This window comes from Sus scrofa, chromosome 10 (assembly GCF_054392235.1).
Source record: "Sus scrofa isolate SSC_HxYL_T2T_F1_AM1 chromosome 10, Sscrofa_HxYL_maternal_Yorkshire_Landrace_v2.0, whole genome shotgun sequence".
NCBI lineage: Eukaryota > Metazoa > Chordata > Mammalia > Artiodactyla > Suidae > Sus > Sus scrofa.
The window spans coordinates 77,689,857-77,716,594 of NC_139392.1; the positions used below are offsets into that span (position 1 = coordinate 77,689,857).

A 26,738-nucleotide genomic window follows, 5' to 3' on the forward strand; every position below is an offset into this window, starting at 1 on the left:
AAGGATAACCTGACCCCCTTGCTGTACAGTGGGAAAATTAAAAAAAAAAAAAAAAAAAAAGAATTGAACATTTATTTTTGGAAGGGTTTCTGAGACAGGGAGCAGAGAGTTAGCTTCTGCAGGTGAGAGGCTAGTTGGACATCTGTTTCTTCCCTAGTAAAGACATGAAAGAAGCGCACTTCCAAACTGTATAGTGACACAGTGACCATGACTGTGAGAGAGGGCTGAACTACAGCCCTTTCTGACCTCAGAGCTATTTCAAAAAAGTAACTTCCTTTCAATGTGAAATGTATACATCAATGTGAAATACATACAGCGGCCTTATCACTGGGGCACAGTGGCATTGCTGCAGCTGTGGTATAGGTCACAGCTGTGGCTCGGATGTGATCCCTGGCCCGGGAACTTCCCCTTGCCATGGGTGTGGCCAAAAAAGAAAAAAATATACACAGGAATCTGCTTTCTGGGGTTATCTCATATGCTCAGGAATTGAATAAAATTTACCTTTTTAAAGAAATGGCAATGGGATGTCTCTATTACCCCGACTCTCTGTGAGCTACATAATTTGTTACTGAACCTTCAGAAAAATTAAAGGCAGAGGAAGCAAACACCAAGGTCCATAACAAATGCAGAGACCACAGACTTGGGAAATTGTGACCTCGGTTCCACCCGGAGGGAAATTACTTAGCCTTCCTCAGCTCTTTGGCCTCAGTCCCTTCTGACCACCCAAACTGCCATCCATCTCTTAATCCTTAGATTCCCCACCCATCTCATCTGTACCCAAACAGGGGTGCCTCCCACAGTCTAACTGCTTTAGAAATACTCTCTCATTCGTTTGCTCATTCGCCAAAAATTGATCAGGCCTCATGTAGGTTGTGTGCTTCCCTAATCGCTGACTTTTCAAAGGTGAATCCGACAAGGTTCTTGCCCTCCAAAAGCATGTTCTAAGAGGGAGAAAGAGAACACAAAGAAAAGCACAATAGAGGCATGATTCGGTGCTGCAATACAGGAACCGCAAGGTGGTACAAGGCCAGCTCAGAAGGTGTGACCATGAGGCTGGATCTGGAAGGATTAGTCTCTGTCCACAAACGCCTTATTTCTGTGACTGACAAAGGCAGGGGCCGTGCCTCATCGTCTGTATTACCCACAATGCCTTTTCCACCGTAGGTACCAAACGAATATACATGGGAAGAAGAAGTGAAAGAAATCCCAATGTGATGTTTTTAATGAAGGAAAAATACAAGTGAGTTTCAGAAACATAAGCACATTGTGCTCTGACGATGGGAAAAATTAACTTCTTCAGGTAGTTAAATAGGTTTTGATAGAAAAGTGAAAGGACTTCAAATATTCATTTGAAAATAAGAGCCTCCGAGGTGCTTTTTATTGGACACCACACATCAGAAGAGCTGCCACTGAAACAGGTGGTTTTTTTCTCAGTCCTCTGGGACATAGGTATTATTTTCCTTTGACCAGTGAGGTAACTGAAACAGAGAAAGATTAAGTCAAGGGCTCTAAACCCTACAACAAGCGTATGCTGACTCGTGTCCAAGCCAGTCCTACCTGACCGCAGAGCCAAGCCCTTGGCTGCCAGGTGATGCAGGTTCACAGCCTAATTGCCCCACGCAAGTATGCTGGGCGTTAATAGAGATCCCATCTACGTTATGCAGATAAGCACGATGCTGCAATAGCGTCATCTGCATTTTCTGAAGATAGTGGAAGAGGGTAAAGGCAATCCTTTTGCTTTTCAGGAATTTAGAAGGAAGAAAATTCTTGACAGACTTATTTTCAAAGCCTCAAATACTAGTTTTCAGCCATGAATCTTCCAAGGGTTTGAATTCATATCTCAAATCATAAGGCACGCTCTAATTCGCCTTACATTTCATAGCAAGGAGTCAGAACCTGGATTCCTTAGTACCAAGATAGATCATGTCAAGGGCTGGATACAGCATTTTCATCATTTACTCTTCATTTCTCTCATGGGCACTCTTCTCACTAGAGCCATTTTTCTGGGAGGCAACCAAGAAAACAGCCACCAGAGGAGTATGTGGCATTTAGAACCACCATATCTGGAAAATGCATCAAACTTGTGTTATCTGCATGCCTCCTTACGGCTGGTCATGTGATCTTCCTGGGAAGGAAGGCTGGAATAATTCTTTGTCAGAAGGTCAGGGAGGAACAAAGGGTGTTGTGGAGAAGAGAGCAGGGAGGAGGAAGTGGGAGGTAGGAGAAGAATGAAAAAGACAGGTGAAGCGCTATCTCTAGGTAGTTCCTCAATCATATCTAAGCTATTATTTATTTATTTATTTATTTACTGCTTTTTAGGGCTGCACCTGCAGCACATGGAGGTTCCCAGGCTGGGGGTCGAATCTGAGCTACAGCTGCCAGACAGCCACAGCAATGCCAGATCCAAGCTGCATCTTTGACCTACACCACAGCTCACGGCAATGCCGGATCCTTTAACCCACTGAGTGAAGCCAGGGATCGAACCTGCAACCTCACGGTTCCTAGTTGGATTCATTTCTGCTGTGCCACGACAGGAATACCTCATCTCCTAAGCTTATTTCTAATGTTTACAATGATGATTAGGGTTCCTTTGCAACACTGCAGCAGAAGGAAAAATGTATACCCAGATCCATATATCAACATCTGTCCTCTTGTGGATGGTCAGCGTGGAACACACAAGAATTCATTCCAAATTACTCAGCAAAGGAGCAGCTGACCTGCCATGGCCAGACCACATTATGGTGGAGAGGTAAGTGCCAAGAAGCTGAAGCTTGAGGCCACTCAGCCACACTGATTATTCCTGGTGTGCTGACACCATCGCCCTTTACGACCTTCTGGTTAGATTGAGACTCTCCATGTCATAGTTTCACTCAAAGCTATTATCATCATAGTAGCAGGCTACAGTAATTGTTGATATTTTTTAAAATGGAAAATATACCATTTGGATGCACTAATTTCTGTATGTCTCAGCAAAATAATACATTTTAACTGTAAAAAAATATAATCACCTTCTTCACTTGACACATAATCAACATTCTAGCCTCCTTCACCCTGTCCTTATAGTTACACACACACACACACACACACACACACACACACACACACCCCATGTCCCTCACACTCCATATAGACCATGCTATCTGCTCTATAGGCAATGATCTTCAGCTTATGGAACAGTAGAATAAACAAGGATTCAGACTTAACTGGATTCAAACCCCACCTTTTCCTTAGCAAACTGTATACTCATAACCAGCCTGAGTCTTCTCAGTCTGAACCACAGTGGGTAAAGGACGGTACCTCATGAATTATGGCACAGAGAGAGGCACAAGTTCCATTAATCAAATGGAGAGTGACCCAGCTATCAATAGAAAACAAACTATCAATAGAAAATAGGGGTATTTTAAAATATACATCAGTTAAAGCTCAATAAAACTGGTGGTGGAAGGTAATAAATAAACAGAAATAAAAGAAAATAGATGTATTTTCTATAGACGCTTAAAATAGATAGCCATCTTTTTTTTTTAATTACTTTAGAATTCATCTGCTCCTCCTCTCTGTATCAACCCACGTTCCTGTTTTTTTTCCTCTCTTCTTCTGGGCCTCTGCCTCTTGGCAATGTGGAACTTGTCAACATCCAGTTCATAAGACGTACTTAACATTTTTAGGCACGCGGATAAAGATTTCATAGAAGAGAGGGTTCCATATAAAGGGGCAAATGAGACTGAGGATAAAGTATAGATTTAAATTATTCAGGCCGGGGCCAAACTCATGGATGATCAAAAGCTGACATAGTCACACATCCCTTTTGTACCTAAATAACTGGCAGGAGAGCAGTCTTAAAACTGAGCTTATCTCTCTCCTACCTAGAGCATCCAAACCCAAAATGCCTGCCCCCCTCCTGGACCACGGGTATCGCTCAGCGGGCCTTGCTTCCTTTTATCTCGGTCTCCCTCCTCAGGGGGAGGTGCCTGGGAGGGCTGGGGAAGAGGCCGGCCCCCCAAATCTGGGCCCTCTGCTAAAAAGTAAGAGCCAGGAAACAAAAACATCCCAAGCCACAGATGGGTGATATCTGTGTGGCTGTTGAGATAAGCTGGGAAAACAGGTAGCTGATGACAGCAGAAAGCCAAGTGTGCAAAAGAAAAACATCTGCGATTTAAAAAGAAGAGAAAAGGGCAGAAAACAAAACCCTAATGTCAGCTTCTTAAGGAAAAGGGGTTTATCACAAGTCTTTGCCTCTGTGCTCTTTACTGCCTGAAAATGTATTTACGTATTCGTTCATTCATTCCCTCGTTCCCTCATTCATTCACTGTGCTCAGCACTCAGCGCTGTCAGGGTGTCCCTGAGCTGGTGCTATGCTTTACTCAGCCAGTTGATACTCCTGCATGGCCTGCCCTGCGGATGTACCTGTGGTCGACTGCGGGACTCGCTTTTAGGGGCACTGCCTACCTCTGGGCTCTCTTCTCTTGCCTCCTAGTCTCTTACTGTTGTTGGGAAAGAGGGCAGAGCCTTCAGATCAAAACTCTTCCGCAATCCGCCTCCCCACTGCCGCTACCAAGTCCCCAAAGAGATCTGGGACAGTCCAGCGGTGGGCACAGTCCACTCAACTATGTTTAACCCTCTGGGCTGAAATCATTTTGCCTTCCCTCGTGTTCATTAAAGAACAAATTCTTGCCCGGCAAGAGAGAACCAGATGAAGGCAGTCAAAAGGTACAAACTTCCAGTTATAAGATAAATAAATACTAGGGCTATAAAATGAAAATGACAAATATACTATCACGGCTGTATGTTACATAGGCAAAGCTGTTACGAGAGCAAACCCTAAGAGTTCTCATCACAAGGAAAAAAAAATTTTTTTTCTATTTCCTGAATGTTGTATCCACACGCGACGCTGGGTGTTCACTAAAATTCTCGTGAAATTCATTTCATGGCGAACCTAAGTCAAACCATTGTGCTGTATACCTTCAATGTACAGCCCTGCATGTCAAGTATATCTCAATAAAACCAGACGAAGAAGGGAAAAAACAAAACAAAACACGAATGAGCTCCGCAGAGGGAAGTGGCAGCATGTTCGTACCTGGTCTCTCAGCCTCTCCTGGTGGCCCATGATGGCGGTGGCATGATGGGGATATTTCTGCTTGAGATGTTCCAGGAAAGCCTCTCTCTTCCTGTCCATCTCCGATGTTTGCATTCCCAGTATTTCTTTGGAACTTCGAGGCCCACCTAGAGTGTGTCTCCTTGGGAGGTTGCGAGAAGATTTGGAAGCTGACACACGACTGTTCCCATTAGAAAGGCGTTCCTTGGTTCTGCGACATTCTGCATCTTCTAGGGATGTGACCTGCAGATTGCTTTTTCCTTGTTCTGAAAAACAAAAAAAATATAGATAGTTCACAATGATTTCACACTAGAAATCTCATTTACGGAACACCAAGAGGGTCTGTGGCAGCTGCTGATGTATGAATGTAACTTAGCACATTGCGTGAGTGTGTGTGTGTGTGTGTGTGTGTGTGTGTGTGTGTGTGTGTAAGAAGAGGGGGAGGGAATCGACAATCAAAATAAATGTGAAAAACTGCTGTTTAGATGAGTTCCCGCTGTGGCACAACAGGATCACTGGCGTCTCTGAAGCACTAGGACGCAGGTTTGCTTCCCGGCCGAGCACAGTGGGTTAAAGGATCCAGAGCTACCGCCATTGCAGCAAAGGTCACAACTGCAGCTTGGATCTGATCCCTGGTCTGGGAACTCCATATGCCTTGGGGTGGCCAGGAAAGAAAAGCCAAAAAAACCAAAAAACTGTCCTTTAGAAATAAAGATGTTGCAGTAAAAATGCCACAATTTCTGACTTTCCCTGAGGTTATTCAAAACAAGAACACCTGGTCAGACTAGTTTGTAGGCACTGGGTTACCCTTTACCTTTGTCTGTAATAGAAAAGTAAGCCTCAGTGATTCTGATTCTTTCTTTCTTTTTCTTTTCTCTTTTTTTTTTGTCTTTTGTCTTTTCAGGGCCTCACCCGCAGCATATGGAGGTTCCCAGGCTAGGGGTCTAATCAGAGCTATAGCTGCCACCCTAGCCCCCACCACAGCAATGCCAGATCCAAGCCGCCTCTGCAACCTACACCACAGTTCATGGTAACACCGGGTCCTTAACCCACTGAACGAGGCCAAGGATCAAACCCGCAACCTCACGGTTCCTAGTCGGATTCGTTTCCGCTGCACCATGACGGAACTCCTGATTATTTCTTTATGTTTAAATACAGTTTCACCCTGAGAATGGGATTGTTTTTATAATTTTATATTCTGAAGGTGGTTTCTGAAACACGCGTTTTATCTCCAAGACCAAAAGTAGCTATTATAATTATTAACATACGAACCGCTTGAAAATTCTATTTCTCCCGATTATAATAAACCAAGCAAGCAGAAGAATATTACTAGAGGTACTAATCAAGGGGTGTAAAGTAAAGGCTCAGATGCATTTTACTTGAAGTTGGACTGTATCTGAAAACTTAATGAAAAGGGAAGAGATACGGTGCATTTGGAAGGTCTTGACCTCTGACCTGGTCCTGGAGGGACCAGTGACTCCTGCTAAGAAGAAAGTGAGCAACTGGGGCAGGCAATGGTGCTTCAGTGCACAACAGTGCTAGGGACTCTCCCCTCGCTCTCCGTGGTTGGCAAGTGGAGTAGGGAAAAAAGAACCCCAACCCCAAAACAAACACCAAACCCAAAACCTGAACAGGAAGAGAAAGTAATAAGCATTCTGAAGCACTTCAGATGTTTGCAGGTTCTCAGAGTTCCTGCTGTGGCTCAGCGGGTTAAGAACCTGACATAGTATCCATGAGGATGCAGGTTCAATCCCTGGCCTCGCTCAGTGGGTTAAGGATCCAGGGTTGCCATGAGCTGAGGTGTAGGTCACAGACAAGTCTCAGATCCTGCATTGCTGTGGCTGTGGCATAGGCTGGCAGCTGCCACTCTGATTCAATCCCTAGCCTGGGAACTTTCATACGCTGCACGTGCGGCCCTAAAAAGCAGAAAAAAAAAAAAAAAAAAAGGTTTGCAGGTTGTCTTCATGGAGAGCAGTCCTTCTACACTATAACAGGTGTAGGCAGGATAAGGTATGCTTGTTCATGGAATTCCCTAGGAAAAGAGCCCTGCCTTTAATCCTAGACTGAGGACAAACTATTCAACCTCTCCCAGCCCCGATGTCTTCATTAATACTATGGGGATGGTCAGACTGGTATTAGATAAACAAAGAGTCTTCTAGCTCAAAATCTTGTAAATCTAAATTATTTTTAAAAAATAAATTTCCAATGTAAGAGCATATCTACTAATTATTAATCTGTAAAAGAGCAGAAAATGGACCCAACATGAAAGAGTTCTAGAGTTGAGTCTCAGAGAATTAAATCCTCATGCCAGGGATGCAAATCAACAGGTGTCTGGTCCAGAGTTTACACAGAAACTAACTCCTCTAAAAGCAATGCCACCAACAGAGGTTCCCTCTTCTTTACCTAGAAACATCTGTGCCTAGAACTGTTGGTACAACACCCGTTGGTTAGACACAGAAAATACTGTCATCTTGGGCTCGCTTTCCTGCTCCAGTTTTTCACTGCTCAACGCATGTTCTGGGAATAATTCTTCTTGTTTACCCTTCACTTATCATTACATGGATAATTATAGCATCTCCATCAGACACTGATGAGGAAAGGGAAGGAAAAAATAGCCCAATTAGTTCTTTCTACTTTTCATTAGTTTCAGCAGTGTGTGTAAAAGGGGGAAGAAGAAGCAACTACTGGTTAAAAAGATATTGAAAGACAAAGAAATAAAAAGATTCCAGAATCCAGTATTAAAATTAGGCACAAATCACTCCCGAGATAATGGAACTAAAAACTGGGATCTGGAAGAATAGGTGTAAATCATTCCCTTTTCCTCAAATCATGAGGCATCTTCCACTGAAGATCACTTTGACGGTGGGAGCCCCTCAAGTGATACACAATTTTTTTTTTTTTTTGTCTTTTTGCCTTTTTCTAGGGCCACTCCCATGGCACATGGAGGTTCCCAGGCTAGGGGTCTAATCGGAGCTGTAGCCACCGGCCTATTGCACAGCCACAACAACGCGGGATCAGAGCTGCCTCTACGGCGTACACCACAGCTCACGGCAACGCCAGATCCTTAACCCACTGAGCGAGGCCAGGGATCGAACCCACACCCTCATGGTTCCTAGTCGGATTTGTTAACCATTGTGCCACGACAGGAACTCTTTTTTTTTTTTTTTTTGGACAATTGTTGAATGAAGTATTTTTTAGGTGGGAGAGGGGATGGCAGGAGGAATTAGAAGCCCTGAGTACCAGGCCCTCCCCCACTCCTTACTCTACATGTGGTTTCAGCCAGGACATCTAGCATCTCTCATGATTTCCCACCTACAGAGCAGAAAGGTCAATGATATGACCTGTGCTACGGACATTGCAGGATCAATACGAAAACTGTGAGAAGAGAACCTGACTATTTACTCTAATAGTTCTGTTTCTTTTGAAAGCCCCTTAGCACCCAGCCCATGCTAGTCATTCATAAGCATCCAATAAATAAATACCTTTGAGTTGGGAGGGGGTATGGGGAGATTAACTATAATCCCATTTATTTAGTTTATCTTCTCATTCCATGGGCTCACATGATGGCTCCCTTTTTTTGTGGTCTCTTCTCTAATGACACAGACGTAACAGGACCTACCGAATAAAGGCAGATGCAGAAAATGCCATAGGTCGGGTTGGTAAATATGTGGGCAATCTGAAGAGGTTTAGCCTTAACTTTTTTTTAAGATTTATTTTTCTTTCTTTCTTTTTTGGTCTTTTTATCTTTTAGGGCCGTGCCTGTGGCATATGGAGGTTCCCAGGCTCGGGGTCCAATTGGAGCTGCAGCTGCCGGCCTACACCACAGCCACAGCAACTTGGGATCCGAGCCGTGTCTGCAACCTACACCACAGCACTCGGCAATGCTGGATCCTTAACCCACTGAGGCCAGGGATTGAACCCGTGTCCTTGTGGATGCTAGTCAGGTTCACTAACTGCTAAGCCATGATCGGAACATCAGGTCCAAGCCGCTTTAAAGATAAAGCCTTAACGTTTTGAGTGAGTGTGTACATACGGCTTTTGTATTAGCCAAAATTGATGTATACTTGATAGAACCCTGTTGACTTCTAAATGAATTTTTAAGATCGCTTTTGACATCGTGAAAATAATATATTTTAAAAGTTATCCAGAATAGCTAGATGAATTGGCAGGATGGATCTCAGGGAAGGTGATTCCTCCACACAGGCCTAACACATAAACACCACCTCCACCCATAAGGATAAACACTCAGGCTCTTCAACCACCAACAAGGGCAGAAAGTTTCATTCTGCCTTCTGTCACCACAAAGACTCACAAGAGCTATTCTGTTTCATCTAAGGATCCTCAAAAGAGTTCAAAAGAGCCAGATGAGTAGCCCCTTGGAGACGGAAAAGAGTTTTCCACGTTCTTTGAAATAAACTGGGAAAGGAGGCCATACAGAAGAAATTGACAGAACGCTGTAAATCAACTGTACATTAATTAAAAACAAATAAAAACCAAACCAAACAAAAATAAATAAATAGGAAAAGGAGTCAGGGCGGGGGATGGGGCTGGAGGTCAGAGTCCATCTGTCAATTTTCACCTTGGAGCAGCCCCAGCTTACTGAGCCTCTAAACCCCCAGCCTTTCTAACGCTTTGCCCTAAGAAGCTCAGGTCAATCTTAAGTTCCTTGTCCATTTTTTCTGTCTTCTGGGTTTTTCTAAAGTGTCTCCAGTCACTCAGCGAGGTTTAACATGATCTGGAGGACAGCAGCAAACAGAGCAAGGGCTAATGCACCAGCGGCTCAATGCACAGCCCTGGGCCGACATTCAGTTTCCCTGGGAGCCCCCCCCCCCCGCCCCGCACCTGCTCCACTTTTAGGGGGCCCACAACAACCAAGGGCCGTTTCCCCACAAAGCCTCTTGGTCACTGGAGTCTTTTCCTCTGTGAGACTCCGTTCTTGGAAGCTACCAACTCCCACGCCTGAGGGAGGAGGGACGGCTCTCCCATTCCAGTTGTTTGGGGAAAAAGCCATCTTTCAGCAGAGGAGGAAACAAAGGGGGAGCAGCAAAGGATGTTCTGTCACAAGGCCACAGTCATGGAGTCAGAGGTCCCGAGCCCTGCCAGTTCCTCCCCATCCACAGGAACAGACTGTCCGAGGCCTGGAAACAGAAACACACTTCTGTCCCTTGGCTGGAATGCACTTTGGTGCTAACACTGACATCTGGGTGTGTCTGGCTGTTGGCTATTCTGGGGATCCGTGTCCAACAAATAATGAAGCTGCAGTGTGAAGACAAGGCTTCCACTTTTCCCTTCCTGCCCCTCCCAGCCTCCGCCCGGCCCAGGGCCACTCCTCCGGCAGCGCATTTCCAGCAGGGCAAAGAGCAACAATGGAGCTTCCAGCGGAGAACAGCTCCTCCAAACATCCCCCAGAGAATGGGATGAAAAGGGCAGAAGTGCCCAAGAGTCTTCTGAGGTTCAAAGGGCTTCCTGGCTGGGGATGGAGACTTCTGGAAAGGAAAAGTAGAAAGTGGGGGCAGAAGATTATGGAAGATGGGTCATCACAGAGAGAGCCCACCCCTCGGATCATCCTGCAGGCAGGGGACGGCAGGAGCTGCCCAGGCTGACTTCTCAGCCACTGGTCATGTTGCCTGGCTGGGTCAGCTGACCTGCAGCCCGGGACCTGAACCTTGCATCATTTGGGCATTCCACACCTGCTCTCGCCAGGAACTAGGCTTTCTGAGATTACACGCCTGGGTCAGATTAGGCAGGCCCCGGCCTCCTAAGGAGGGAGCCCCCACTGCTTCAGAGTGGCTGCTGCTTAGCTGTCCCTAAGGTGTCGCTTTTTTTTTTTTCCTTTTTCTTTTTATGGCCATACCAGAGGCATGTGGAAGTTCCCAGGCTAGGGGTCCCATTGGAGCCACAGCTGCTGGCCTACATCACAGCCACAGCAACGCCAGGTCCAAGCCGCATCCACAACCTACGCTGCAGTTAACGGCAATGCCAGATCCTTAAGCCCCTGAGAGAGGCCAGGGATTGAACCCGCATTCTCGCAGACACCATGTCAGGTTCTTAACCCACTAAGCCACAACGGGAACGCTAGGTATTGCTTTTTAAATCATGCCAAGATGCTCCTTGCATTGGATCATGGTGGAGAGTTGCCATTTCACCTGGCCGTACGACCTCTCTGGACCTATTGCGGTAGCAACCGTGGTCTGTCTGATTTTTCTAACCATAACATGCTCCTGTGTGTGCACACATTCTCCAGTCCTCTTGGTCTAGTTGGGACCTTGTACTAGTTCTGGTCAATGCCATCTATACAGAGGTGATGTGGGCCACCTTTTGTCCTGGCCCCCGACCTCCTCAGTAATCTTGCATGCCCTTTCTCTTTCCCCTTTGGCTGATTACATGGAAAAGCTCCAGCAGAAGCTCCCAAGACCGAGGGGAATGGGGACATAACCAGACAGAAGGAACCTGGATCCCACCCAGCGTCACCTGGAGGTAAACCACCCAGCAGATCCACCCGGCCTGGAACATTCACATCCCACTGTGTTCAGAAAACTGTACCTTGATTCTGCAAAACCACAGACATGAGGGGGTTGTTACAGCAACCAGGTTGTGTGAGTCCTATGTGTCACATATTCTGCTGGGGGGCCCACAGAGTTCCTCAGTTTTCCAGCTCCCTTGGTAAGATCATAAAGCTCACCGCCAGAGACAAATTGGCACAGAAATCCCGGTAGAAACTAGACCATCCTGTACAGTCCTCTAAAAAACAAAAGTAAATAACAGCGAAGGTTTCTGGGAGAGATTTTGGACAACATAGCAACAGCCTCTCTCCTCCCCAGAAGAGCGTTCTTGTCTCAATGACTGATTGATTATTGATTGACTGATTGACTGATTCACTTGTGCAAATATTTATGGAGTGCCTGCTCCATGCCCTGAAAGGAGGTAGGAGAAGCAGTCAGATGGTGACCAAGACAGACACACATGTCATTCCCTCCCTTCACAGAGGCTCCACGTGACAATGAGGGAGGCAGACCACGGACAAATAAGAGGTAATATAAATGTCACATCATGATAACTGCTCTGGAGGGTAAAGCAGGATGAGGGACAGAAACTGATGGGGCAATTTTAGGGGAGACTTTGTACCAAAGACCAAAATATTCATGACCCCCAAGCTTGCCCCACTGTGTGGAGTTGCCAGTAGTATTTTTCTCCCAGCTTCACTGAGATAAAAATCGACATAAAACTCTGAGTTTAAGGTGTACAATGTTATCAATTTGATATGCTTTGATATTGTGAAATGATCACGGCCATAATGAGGACTAGTTTCATTAGACACCTGGGAGTCAAGCGTGCTGGAGGCAAGCATGTTGGCTGACTGCACTTCACCTGCACAGGGGTTTCAAGACCTTAGGGGCCAGAGCAAAAGCAGACACCTCAGGGCTGCTGTGGGCAGATAAAGGCATCCCAAGAAACTCGCCGGACCACTCTGAGGAGCCCATGGCCTTCAAAAGTTAGCAAGACAGAGTGAGATTCAAACTTGATCAATAATTACGAAGTACCATTCTGTGTTTCAAAGTACCCTTTCACGCTGTTATTACCTAGTAGCTCTCTGTTCCGCTATTCCGCCCTGGGAGCCTCATTAATCAGAGTTATTCTCGAGGTGACCATATGCTCAGTTTGCCCAAACAGTTCTGGGTTACAGCTGTTGTCCCAGCGAAATTATTTATAGCACTCCCTTTCTCTCTCAAAGTGTCTCGGTTTGAACAAGTTACACCATCACCCAAGGGATCCTTATCTAGAGTAGACTGATAAAATCAAGGCCCTGGGGGGGTATATTAGCCTTTTGTTCAGCACATATTTATTGAACACCGTCTGATGCCTGGTGCTCTGATAGGTGCTGGGAATGTGAAAAGAAGACGTCAGGGTCCTTTGCCCTGGAACACTACCTTGTCACCGGTGTTATGATGCCAAATGTGATCCATCAATAGCACCATGATGGGCATGGGCGGGTGGTATCACGGGTGATGTGAGCATCTGAGCCCTGGCCTTCCTCGTGTGATCCTCGCTCGCGTCAAAGAACCGCAGATGATGCCACACTCCTTCACAGCATCCTTTTCACCCAGGACTCAATGGGTGCTTAGAAATCTATCCTGGATTCCTGGTCCCCTTTCACAATCTCTCCGGCCACCCCTTCCAGTCTCCTTGACCCCTAAATGCTGATGTGCCCAAGGGCACATCTCCGAAACTTTTCCCTGGGGCACATGGACCCATCCTAGACCATCTCTCAATCTCCAATCCCCTCGCAGTTCCAGCCAGGAACACCCAAATCGCAATCCACCTCTCCACCTGGAAGCCCAATAAGCTTCTCCATCCCACCATAGCCAAGACCTTTCCTGCTCTCTACCCACTTCCCAAGCCACAAACACCCTCTGAGCTGCTCCTCTCAAACGCTGTCCCCTAGAGGAAGAAGACAACTCCATTCTTCCAAATGCACAGGCCAAAATTTTCAAAATTCTCTCTGGCTCCTCTGTCTCTCATATCCCCAATCCAATCCCTTGGGAAAGCTGTTTGGTCTTTATCTTCAATATACAGCTAGAATCTGCCTTCTCATCACTACCTGCTTTACTACCCACTGGTCCAAGCTAGAGCTTGGTGTACTGACTGTGTGTGGAAGCCTCCTACCGGGGCTCCCTGCCTGTCCCCCACCCCCATTCGGGTTATTCTCAGTATAGCACCCAGGATTTACCCGTTATAAGACCAGTCAGACCTGCAGCAGCTCCCTCCTCCCTTGAAATAAGCCCAAGTCCTTACCCTTAGCATCACAGGCCCTTTCTGATCTGGCCTAGAATTACCTCTTATCCTCTTTTCTTCCCATCCTTTCCCGATGCTGTTCTTTGAAAATGCCTTTTCTGTTCCCTCCCTCACCTCTTTAGGACATTTGTTCAAACAGCACAAGGCTCTCCCTCATACACCTACTATAGTCTCACCCCCCCCCCACATTCCCTCTTCCCTTTCCCTGCCTTATTCTTCCCCACAGCCTTATTTCCATCTAATAGGGTTGCTTGATAAAAGACAAGACGTCCAGTTAAATTTAGATTTCAGATAAATAACGCATAATTCTTTAGCATAAGTATATCCCAAATACTGCATGAGATATACTTACACTGAAAAAATTTATTTGTTGCTTCTCTGAAATTCAAACTTAACTGGGCATCCTGTATTTTTATTTGCCAAATCTGGCAACTCTCTCATCTAACATGCTGTTTCATGTATTTGTTCACTGTCTCTCTCTACCACTCCCCTTCCCCCCAAACTTGGCCCTTAGAATATAAATTCAATGAAAGAAAGTATTTTTAGTCTGCTTTGTTCACTGCTGAATCCCCAGCAGCTAAAACAGCCACTCCTACATAACAGATGCTCAATATTCATTGAACGAATGAAGAAAGTGATCCCACTCGCTCAGTCTGACCATCTCCAGCCTCTGAGTATCTCTGAATTGCTGTGGTTGTTTGAAAGTTGTTTCTCAAATCGGTTCCACTCTAACTGCCCCTCTGGATTCTGAGTCATTTAGTTCAGCAGAAGTGCAGAGGCTGAGTTCCTGCTGTAGGATTCTGTCTATCAAAGAAGAGGAGAAAAGGAAGGGAGGGAGCCCCATTGACCAGGAGCCCTGGAGGAGAGTGCTCTGAGAAGAGTGCTCTGCTTCGGAAGCACAAACACAGCCACCCAGATGACCACTCAAAGAGGACTTACTCCAGGGTTTACTTGTCTTAAGGTTTCCTGCATTTCCCTGGGGGTGGGGGGGGGGAAGGGGGGAGCATTTCTATCTCTTCTAATTGCATTTTCTTCTGTCTGGCTTACTTTTGCATTTTCAGTGCGGATGACTCATTTGTTACTTCCCTTTCACCTTTTTAACACACACACACACACACACACACACACACACACACACCTTTCCCCCTGTGTATAGTCACTACTCCCACGCACCCGCGCTGCAGCCCCACAAGCAGTTACTAATCGTCCCCTGGATGAACCTGGGGGAGGGTGGGGGCTGGGGGTTCTGGACGGTGTGGTCTCCGAACATGCTGCCTCTATGCTACCGCAGGATCAGCTCTGGGAGCATAGACGAGGGACACCAGAGGGCAGAGAGGTCCTTTCTCCACCCAACCCCACTGCAAAATTTCTTCGGAACAACACAAGCTTCTGGAAATTCCCTACGGAAAATACAAGCCTATTATAAACACAATTAAAGGGAAATTGCTGGGAGAACATTTAGCAAAACTGTCTAACAGCTCCCAACTTTTGAATTAAAGCGTACAGAAAATTGCAGAGTTCCATCTATTCCGCACATGGACAAGTGCTCCCCTGCTGTTCTGATCTGGAAAATAAAACGCCCCCAAACTCTGCCATTTAACTCTCAAATACGCCAAAACTTGCATCCGGCAAGCATCTACTTCATGGAACCCCCCAACCAATGGGTGGAAGTGCTGCCTACCTAGAGAGAGCTTCCCAGAAAGGGCTCCTCTCTTTCTTGGCTGGGGAGCAGTGGTTAGGAAAAGCCGCTTTTAGCGATCTATTTGTCACTGCCTGGAGATCCAGCACGTAGTGACTGCTTACTGGGCTACAAATGTGACATCACCCCGCCACTTCTTTTGCTGCTTAAGAAAATCCTGCCAGAGATAAAGTCTAGCTCACAGCTCTCCACTCAGTGTGGAAAACGCACCCCCCCCCCCAAGAAATCCGCCTTTTCTGTGCCAGGCGCCCAGTCTCCAGTTATAAAAAGCAGCAGCCCGCGGCGAGGGACACGCGGAACCGTAACTCCATCTTTGAATGAGCCTGTTACTTACCCTGCATCTGTCTGCTGTCTGCTGAGTAAGGAAGGCTCGGCTCACATTTCTGGCTTTCATTTTCCTCCATTGTCCCTGCCCTACGGCCCAAGCTCCTCGCTGGTTTTTAAACTTCAGAGCGCAGTTCTGAAAAGGCTTCCAGAAAGCGCCTGGAAGGGGGCCCGGGGGTGGAGAGGAGGGGACGGTGCGAAACCCCACCCCAAACTATTCTCCACTCCGGTGCAAAGTCTCTCTCGCTGGGGAAGATTGCATTCCAGCGCCGGGCCTCCCGCGTCCCAGCGCGCGCGTCCCCGCGTCCGTCCGTCCGTCCGTCCGCCCGCCCGCGGGGCCGGTCCCGGAGGAATGCGGGTTATGCCCCGGCCGGCCCCGCGCCGCGCGCTCCTGGAGGCCCCAACAGGTGATGGGCGCTCCTGCCCGGGACCCACACTGCCCGCTTCCCCCGCCGCAAGCCGCGGCGCCTCGGCAGCCAGGGAGGCCAAACATTGCACAGGATCGCCGGCGGGAGCTTTGCTGGAAGCCGGTTCTCTGGCCTCTAATCTCAGACACAGAATCAGCCTCCCCAATAGGCTGGGAGACAGAGAAATAAACAGCCAACTGCAGAACGTCCCAAATTTCAGCGAAATCTCTTTGAAAAAGAACAATAAGAAAGGGTATATGCTGCTTTGTACTTAAGTAAACTCTTTGCGCAGCAACTGTTTAGAGCTTGATTAACACACACGGAGGCAGCTGATTTTTCACACAGTCAATTTCAATCTCTTCAGCTGGACTTCTAAGTTTGTGCTCAGCTGCCTACATGCTCTCGACTCTTCCCCCTCCCCCAACACACACGTTGATCACAAATCTGAAAAGTAAACGAGAAAAAGCAACCTTTTGAAGCTCTCATCCAGTTAATGACTTTAAAATATCTGAAAGGCAATTAAAATGCTTTTCTTCTGATGGGCCATTACATCCACCGTACTCACTCTCCTTTTAAACTACCTACAAATATTTATTTTGTTCTTTACTCCGTCCTTGAAACCCTGGCAAATTTCCCAGAAAGTGAACATAGGAGGCTCAGTGTCCACAAAAAAAAAAAAAAAAAAAAAAGGAGGGGTCTATAATCCGAGCATTAGTGCTGTTATTTCAGATATGGACAGGTAACATGCTCTGTGGTCGGAAGAGCATGATATGTTCATCTGTAGGCACCCCAGCATCTGCGAGGAGACAAGGACAATGGTTAGCCTGCTGACCATAACTTGACCCAGTTCACAGGCCATTCGGGCAAGGTTTTAGATTAATTTAGATGAAGAATGTGTGCAGAACAATGGCTGGCCTCTTCTCCAGATTCCGACCTCGAGTCACCTGTGTGTTTTGGCAGTGGGAGGGACATATTTTGGCCATTTAGGACCAAAATGATTCGGAAGTCTCGTAAGGGACAATGGAAAGTAATCACGCCAGGAAGTGAGCTCAGCTCACATCAGGAAGCAAAGAACAGACCCTTCAACTCCTAAAAGGATTTTTCTTGAAACCCCAGAAAATCGGGTGGGTGGATCTCCCAGAAGGTGAAAGCCAAGGCTGGCAGCCGAAGGCAGGCAGTGGCCTTGATGGGGCAGACAACTCAAGGACTCCACGACTTTGCAACAGGATGATGTGGTAATCTTGCTTTAAGGAGCCACTAATCTTGCACAGTTTCTGCACTGGTGGCCTGCGGCCAAGGCCAGAGGAATCTCCTTTTAACCTCTTTGCTCAGGTACATAGTGTTCCTGAAGGAGGGGTCTGTGTTCAAGCCCCCAGGTCCAGATTATCTGGATCCGTGTATAACTGCTTTGTACTGGTCTTTACGTTATTAACGCCAGAAAGGATAGGGGCAGGGTACAGACAGAGATAGAGCAACGTTGCAGTGCCAGATCCGCCTAAACCAGATGGGCTTTGGGCTCTGACTTAACCAACCCGACTTGACCTGGCATGTGAAGAGCCTGCTCCTGGCAGTTTCTACCTGTCACCTGACACTGCACAGAGGCCAAAACCCCAGGACGAAGGAGCGAGCGAGGGCAATCCTCAAGACCCAGCAGCACCCGGCCCTACCTGGGGCCCTTCCCCACCCGGCCCTACCTGGGGCCCTTCCCGGCAGGCTCAGCCCAGGCAGAAAAGATCCATTTTCAGATGCAGATTATGCTTGCCCGGTTGGGGCAGGGTGGGGCTGGGGAGGAAAAGTGTGACAGCAGATTAGCGCTCTTGTTGATTCCCCGATAAGCAAAATGGGGGCAGCTCGCCCACCCATCCTGAACTCTGCTTCGTTTCCAGGCAGCCCAAGGAGCCCCCGATGTGTACCCCATGTCTCAGCTGCTCGAACCTTCTCGGCCCTGGACGGGCAAAGCAGACTGCTGTCTCTGTAGACATTCCTCAAAGCAAAACTCTTTGGGGAAGGCACAAAAGAAAAGGGCATTAGCAGTCAAGATAATTACCACAAATCATTAAGGACCATGAAATCTACATATACACTTACAGTAAAACACAGTCTCTTGACCAGTCTCTGAAGAAAAGCTGCTCTTGTACTAGTTACTGGTCCCTTTGGTCCTGGAGAACTGGAAACGAACACAGTTTGAGACGGCTCTGTCCTAATGCCATGGCACTGACTATTCTATACATCTCTCTTCCCAAAGCACACAGCCCAGACTAAGAAACTTTTCGCTGATTGTCGGTTTCTGAGAAGGGTCTCTGGAAAACAGTAACGCTATTCTACAATCTGTTTTAGCTTAGTAATTCAGAGCTTCATGAAAAATACTGTTATTGTCATTGCTGTTACTGTGGAGATGTTCTTTCTGGAAGAAAGGTTATTTGAACCAGAAGTACACGATGCTTTTTGGTTTAATTTAATTTCTGGGTTAAAAAACTGCAATCACCAACCAAGCTGCCTACTGCCAGACTTTCAAATTTGCTGTGAAAAGCAGAAGGCAAAAGGGAAGAACTTGAAATGTGATTTTCCTGCAGTCACATAGAGAGTTACAGGAAGATACCGGCGGGCTAGATTTTCGACTCCACTTCTGTTAACCAGGAAAGGTGCAAGATGATTTTTCGGTTAATGGTGCCATATGTTGGCAATTCATGACTTGAAATGAGCTAACGCACAGAAAAGTGTCATTTAAAAGGAAAGACAACTGATGAGATAAAAGAGTGCTGTAAGGACAAACAGTGATTTTGCAGTCAGAACGGACTTATTACAGAAACGGGCCATTATTGGTTGTGATAACGCAACTTCAACAGGCATCCGCCGTGATGGGCATTAGTCACAAAAATCATAAACTACCACGTCTGACTTCTCGGCAGGCGTATTTAATTACAGGGCTGAGGAAAGCATGTCAATTTCTTTTGTATAAGTTTTTTTCCGAGAGAAATCATCGCTAGAATCCAGCATTCGTGGAATTGTGCTGTGCTTCAATTTTTTAAAGTTTATCCCTATTAAGAACACGATAGCTTACAATGGTATGACATTTGAATACAAAAGACATAATGAATGCTGGCTGAAGTCCTAAAATGTAATTTTCCGAGGCATCGATAACTCTGAAAGTAAAACAAAGTGAAAAACAAATGAGAACTATTTCAACCAGAGACCTCATGTTTGATATGTCCCCCGTTTCCTTCTCTAAAGGACACACTGCTGTGTGTCACTCAGAAATAAAGGACTTTTGACAACTGGGAAAACATTTGCTTAAATGGATGATCTGGTGAATGAAATGTAGGATCTTCAATCCTACTGTTGCCAGCAGTGTGTCAGCTGGCTAGGGTGACCTTCTACTTAAATATAAACCAGAACACTTGTGATAGGGAAAGGAGACACCATTAATAATGACAACAGGACAAGATGCAGAGACTACGACTGTCCGTGGCAAACAGCACAGATGGTCACCTACGTGTAAGCAGAGATAAGCCCTAGTACTCCAGTTTCCAAACGCAGAACAAACAAAATCATGCGGCTTGAGTTTCCAGACACAAGAGAAATTTATGCACTAATTAATTAGAGGTGTGAACCTCACCAGCCCTGTATTCCAAGCCCCACTGGTAATTTTCACAGCAGGAAACACAAATGCCACAATACGATGTTCTGTCTGATTCATCCATCAAAGCAGAACTGTCCTTTCTGTGTTTAGGGCAGAGATCTCAGATGGGACCAGGTAACCATTTATTGCTCCAGCAGTCCCTCCAGAGAATAACCAATTTCCTTGCAATTCTTTTTTTTTGGGTCTTTTTGCCATTTCTTGGGCCGCTCCTGCGGCATATGGAGGTTCCCAGGCTAGGGGTCCAATTGGAGCTGTAGCCACCAGCCTACACAGAGCCACAGCAACGTGGGATCTGAGCCGCGTCTGCAACCTACATCACAGCTCACGGCAACGCCAGATTCTTTAACCCACTGAGCAAGGCCAGGGACCGAACCCGCAACCTCATGGTCCTTAGTCGGATTCGTTAACCACTGCGCCACGACAGGAACTCCTTCCTTGCAATTCTTAAAATCCCAGTCGCTCCAAGGAGACCCTGCTGGCCAAGGAGAAGTGAGGTGGCCAAGAACCCCACCCCCACCCCATCTCTCTAGTCTGATGTCTGGAACTTTCCTCTCCTACATCATACAAATTCCTCATGTGGTTATAAATACGAGCCACACTTCCACCCAATGTGTTAATGCTTTAAGCAGATTGGTTTTCTTTGCAAGAGAATCCACTGATGTTCATTTTTATTGGGGTTTCCTTTATCTCTTTTAAGTTGGTAGGTACGGGAGAGAAAGGACGTTGTCTGCAAATCACTGTAGCTAAGCTGCCATGTGTGCGTTGGGGGCGGGGGAACCAGAGCCCCGTCACCGCAGACTAAGTCTGGATCCCAGGTGGCAACTTTGAAGTGAAAATTGCAACTTGTATATGCTCAGCCTTTTCTCCCGGAGTGAACTAAACGCTGACATACTCCACAGAGGTCCTACAGCCCAGGGTGGACTCCAGGGGGACGAGAGGACTTGTACAGATTAAGCGCCCTGCTCACTCCCTCGCTTTACCCAGGGGTGCCATTATGAACCCTTTCAACATGCAGTATTTGGTGAGGCCTCCCTGGAAAGGGCCTTTCTGGCCTATTTCTGAGCTGTCCGGGGAGGGGGGGAGGAGGAATAGGAACTAGGGGGATCCTGCGGTTCACTTCTCCCCACTGGTCTCCCCGTTCAGCAGATGCGCACGCGGGGGTCTGGAGCCTTAGTGCCAGGCTCGCCTCTCCTGCATCCGGGGTCAGCCTCACTCTTTTACACTTGCTGAATACTTACGATCTTTTATCCTCTTTTCTCACAGCTGCCCTAGGGGACCCCTCAGTTATTTTAACTCCTTTTGCTGTACTAAAATCAAGAATCGAGTCAGGGTTGGAAAACGGGGGAGAGGTATACCTCGTTTCTAAAATCACTCCCCCCTCAACCACAGAATTGGGTCTGGGATTATTCAGAGGCACTGCTATACAGCCCATGTGGCATCAGGCATGACGTGTCCTCTGTGCTCCCTGAGACCCGGTGTGTGCTGTGTGCCAGCCCCTGTGCCGCGTCTGTGCCGCTGTGGAATCCCCAGTGGGCAGGGCTTCGCTGAGGAGGTGAGGCTGGGGCCAGCCATCTGAGATCCTGAGAGGACTGGACATAATTGGGTCAGTAGAGGAAAGAGGCTGTGAGGTGAGCTGGGGGGAGGCGTGGCCAGGAAGGCCCACCTGTGCAGTCCAGGGATGGGGCCTGGGGACTCTGAGAGCCCGGCCCTAGAGGTGGTCTTGTTACAGAGAAAGCCAGGTCTAGAGCATGTCTCTTGGGGGTCCTACGCAGGAGTTGGGGGAATGGTCTTTACTGCTCTGTCCCGTGAGCCTCTGCTCTCCTCTACCTGCACCTGGAATGGAGCTCCTCACCTTCCCTACCAGGGCGGGGCAACTGATTTGAAATGGAATTGATGTCCTCTCTATGCTTCAAAGCTAAGTAAACACTGAACTGGACACTGTTCCAATAATGCATCTGGATTTGTTTTTTCACTTTTTTTTATCAGCTCTTAGCTTAGGTTGAGTAACAGCCACAAAATTTATTTGTAAGAGAGCCACACACAGCAGAAAATGGAAGGGTGTGTGCAAATGCCTAGCTCTTCAGGGGTGGGGGTGGGGGGCGCTGACAGGTGCACACAATGACATGGAGATGGCCCAGATCTGGGCGTGTTCACCCCAAACTTGCCATGTAGCACTAGGAGAGCTGGAGGGTACAGGGTGCTCCCAAGGTGCAAGATGCTGCAGTACCCCGACCCCCACCCCTGGCTCTCCATCTTCTGCATCTCCAGTTTTACCGTCAATTCCTGAAAGCCAAATGTGTGCTTCCAAACTTAAGTATTTTTACAGCAATTTTATTTGTCTCTCTCCCACCCTAGCCCCCACAATTTAAGAGGAGGGGAGAAGTGTTTCTTGCACCTGAGAAAAACAGTTTTAGTTATGAAGGACTTAATTTCTGGGACCACGTGGGTGGGGGCCATGCTGAAATTGAGGAGGAAGAGGAAGACCCCTGGCATTTACTGACACCCCCCGCCTCCCCTTGGCTCGGTGTCTCTCTTTTCAGCCGTGGTGAATTTTTGTCTTCATCCCCATGTGCTACTAGAACTTACATTATGCCAGGTTAGGCTCTTGTGCTATTGAAACACTCCCTTTGGTAAACTTTACATTCTCTGGGGTGGACGAGGTTGTGGGGGAGCAAATATAATTAGAAGTTGGGCCAGGGTTTCCTTAACACTATATTAGGAGTTCAATCTGGGTAACATGAGTGATTTCAAAACAGTAAAAAGGATGAAGTGATAACAGGTAGTTCCTATCAGCTCCCCCCACATACACGTCTCCATGGGACACAATTGCACCCAATGTGCGGAAGAACCCCAGGACTCTAATTAATGATAAGCTGGTGGACCAAGTGAAAAGGGGACCAGAGCGCAATTGATAATATGTCCAGGCTTGCCCAGCTCACAAGCCCCTCCTGAGAAAGGCACTGGGGAGGCTTGTCTATGCCAACCCCAAGCCCGCCCTTGGTCCCGTCAGTGAGATTAGCATCCTGATGGGAGAGCCTGGTGGGAGAGCTTGGGGAGAGTTTGGGAGCCCTGGGCTGGGGAGGGGCTCAGAGATCCATTCAGGTCTTCCCTCTTCTCTCTTACAGAATTTGAAAAGAAGCCACATAGAAAAGAGATGGGAGTTCCCACTGTGCTGCAGTGAGATGGGCTGCATCTCTGGAGCTCTGGGATGCAGGGCTCCATCCCCGGCCCAGAACAGAGGGTTAAGTTCTGGCCTTCCAATAGCTGTGGCTTAGGTTGCAACTGTGGCTTGGAGTTGATCCCTGGCCTAGGAACGCCATATGCCACAGGGCAGTCAAAAAGAAGAAAGAAAGAAAGGAGATGGTTTGCTCGGGATTTCTGGTGTTCCCAGTACACAGAAATTCTGGGCTTAAAACCTGGCCATTTCAGGGAAACTGGGTTGAGTTGGTCACTCCAGAAGCAGGCAACATGGCGAGCAAAAGCTGAGACCCAAAGAGACTTTAGTAGGCAAAAGCCATGGAAAAGAAAGAGAGAGAGGGAGTTCTTGCTGTGGTGCAATGGAAATGAATCTAACTAGTATCCATGAGGATGCAGGTTCAATCCTTGGTATTGCCGTGAGCTGCAGTGTAGGTGGAAGATGCATCTCAGATCTTGCATTGCTATGGCTGTGGCATAGGCCAGCAGCTACAGCTCTGATTTGACCTCTAGCCTGGGAACCTCCATATGCCTCAGATGCGGCAACAAAAAGACAAAAAAAAAAAGGAAAGGCATGGGAGAGAAGGTGCCATGTGGTCCCAAAGAATGAAGAAAATTTCACCAGGTGAATCTCTGGGGAAAGAACATTTCAACACAGGGAACTCAAGGGCACTAGCCAATGCCTTGAGAGTGTGAGTGTGGCATTTGCGTTGGGGAGCATGAGGAGTAGGGCATGGTGGCAAATAACGGCAAAAAATAAAAAATTAATGGTGGGCAGAAGACCTGACTAGACTTTTTTTTCAAAGAGATGTCTCTGGATGGCCAACAGGTACATGAAGAAATACTCAACATCACATTGCATCAGGGAAATGCAAACCAACACCACGATGAGATATTATCTCACATCTGTCAGAAGGGCGATTGTCAAAGAGACAACAAATAATGAATATTTGTTGAGGATGTGGAGAAAAGGGAACCCTCATGCACGGTTCATGGGCATGCCAGTTGATGAAACTGCCATGAAAAACAGTATGGCCATTTCAAAAGAACTAAATTTAGAACAACCATATGATCTAGCAATTCCACTTCTGGATATTTATTCAAAGAAAACAAAAACAATAATTTGAAAAAATACATGCACCCCAATGTTCAGAACAGTGCTATATGCAATAGCCAAGATATGGAATCAACCTAAGTGTCCATCAGCAGATGAATGGATAAAGAAGATATGACATCTACACAATGGAATGTTACTCAGCTATAAAAAAGAGTGAAATTTTGCAATTTGCAAGAACATGGATGGACCTGGAGGGTCTTATTCTCAGTCAAGGAAGTCAGATAGAGAAAGACAAACATTGTATGTCTTCATTTATATGTGGAATCTAAAAAATAAAACAAATGACTATAATAAAACAGAAACAGACCCGTAGATATAGAGAACAAACTAGTGGTTACCAGTGGGGAGGATGGAATCAGGGGAGGGGGGAGCAGAGAGAGAGAAAGGGGATCAGGAGGTACAAACTACTAGACATAAAAAAATAAGATGTAGCACAGGATGGAATGCACAGCACAGGGAATAGAGCCAATATTTTATAATCATTTTAAATGGAGTATAATCTCTAAAAATATCAAATCTCTATGTCGTCCACCTGAAACTAATATAACATTGTAGCTCAGCCATACTTCAATTTTTTTTAATTTAAAAAAATAAAAAGAAATAAAAATTGATTATGGGTTGGGGATTGGCAGAAGATTGACAAAATATGGAAGGGCCATTTTGAGAGTCCTTGCATTTCAAATGAGGAGTTTTTTTGTTTGTTTGTTTGTTTTTGTCTTTTTGCCTTTTCTAGGGCTGCTCCCGTGGCATATGGAGGCTCCCAGGCTAGGGGTCTAATTGGAGCTGTAGCCGCCAGTCTACGCCAGAGCCACAGCAATGCGGGATCCAAGCCGTGTCTGGGACCTACATCACAGCTCATGGCAACGCCAGATCCTTAACCCACTGAGCAAGGCCAGGGATGGAACCCACACCCTCATGGTTCCTAGTTGGATTCGTTAACCACTGAGCCATGACGGGAACTCCCTCAAATAAGGAGTTTAAATTGAAATCTGTAAGCAATGAGGAATGAATGGACCAAATCTGTGCTTTAGAGGTGACCCTTTTGGCACAAAGGAGGCTGTGTTGAATGGAGGGTGGGGGTGGGGGGCGGTGGGGAGGATGAGCGGCAGGGCAATTAGTTAGGCGCTACAATAATAACGCACCGTCTCATGATGCGTCTGCTGGGAGTCGCAGACAGTGTCCCTCTGTTACCTCTTCCTGCCTTCTCCGTGTATTTGTTCACACGAGCAAGTCTCCTACAACCCGCCCATCCTGGTTTAAATATTCTCCCCAGTTAAAGCTCATCCATGTGACACCAGTTTGAGTCACTCTGATACAGAAATTACAGAGACGATCAAACCAGCATCTCTGTTAACCAGGAAGAAAAACAAAAACAAACAAGTGTGGCCTGAGAACAAAAAAAATCCAAAGATCACAAAACAGGCAGGAAACTAGGAATTAACAAAGTGCTGTTCAATCCAGGTTCTCAGTTTGCACAGAGGCAAGCTCATGCTCACTCTTGAGCTGTGTGATCTTGGTTGAGTGGTTATTTAAACTCTCTGGGCCCTGGGTTTCTCATCCGTAAAATGAAGGCTGTAGGCTAGATCAGTTCCGAGACCCCTCTCGATGATCACGTGATACCTCAGTTCTTCTACTCCAGCTTTTCCGGACAACCCAGGTTCATGTCTGTAAGGCAGATAGTAACTCAGGCTGGAGCCTCTTCCATCTTAAGCTGCTCTTCCATCCACAGCCCCAGTTGTACTAATGGAAGGGAGGAGAAGGTGGCTTTATTCTTGGTTCTTTCTTGAGCACCAATGCTGACCACACGAACAAGCTACAGCCTGTTTTTGTTTTTGTTTTTGTTTTTTGTCTTTTTGCATTTTTCTTTGAGCCGCTCCCGAGGCATATGGAGGTTCCCAGGGTAGGGGTCCAATTGGAGCCGCAGCCGCTGGCCTACACCACAGCCACAGCAACTCGGGATCCAAGCTGTGTCTGCAACCCACACCACAGCTCACAGCAATGCCGGATCCTTAACCCACTGAGCACAGCCAGGGATCGAACCCGCAACCCCATGGTTCCCAGTCTGATTCGTTAACCACTGTGCCACAACGGGAACTCCCAGCCTGGTTTTATGTATCTATTTGGCTGCACCCATGGCATGCAGAAATCCCCGGGCTAGGGACTGAACCCTGCCACAGTTGTAATCACAGCCACAGCAGTGATAACGTTGGATCCTTAACCCCCTGAGCCACCAGGGAACTCCCAGCCTAGTTCTGGAGGCCTCATCTTTCCACAGAGGCCAACCTGGGTGCTCACTGAGCTCTGAGTTGAGGGGACCATGTGGTTTTAGTCTCCTTTAGTCGTTGCTCTTTCTGTAGGAGGGCCCGTGTGGAGAGAGCACAGACGCTGAGTCCAAGCCGAGTCTCCGCTCCATCACTTTCTGGCTGTGCTAACCTGGGCAAGGGACTTCCATTTTCCTACCAATAAAAATG

General features: G+C 47.0%; 1 protein-coding gene and 1 long non-coding RNA gene across 27 annotated transcripts in view; both read right to left on the reverse strand.

Moving 5' to 3' along the window:
- KIAA1217 overlaps positions 1–16,046 on the reverse strand; it is a 325,382-nt gene extending 309,336 nt beyond the window's left edge. For all 26 annotated transcript variants that reach the window (XM_084980291.1, XM_084980298.1, XM_084980288.1 and 23 more), the window contains exons 1-2: positions 15,919–16,046; positions 5,075–5,358 (exon numbers count right to left, since the gene is read on the reverse strand). In XM_084980291.1, coding sequence (XP_084836417.1) covers positions 5,075–5,358; positions 15,919–15,988 — 354 coding nt within the window. In that variant the 5' untranslated portion in view covers positions 15,989–16,046. The remainder of the gene's footprint in view (positions 1–5,074; positions 5,359–15,918) is intronic.
- Positions 16,047–22,272: 6,226 nt separating this feature from the next.
- On the reverse strand, positions 22,273–26,145 carry LOC146399534 (uncharacterized). Its single transcript, XR_014818063.1, has 2 exons — positions 25,111–26,145; positions 22,273–23,672 (listed from the first exon to the last, which is right to left on the reverse strand). It is a non-coding gene; the product is annotated as an uncharacterized LOC146399534 (long non-coding RNA).
- Between the last annotated feature and the right edge of the window lie 593 nt (positions 26,146–26,738).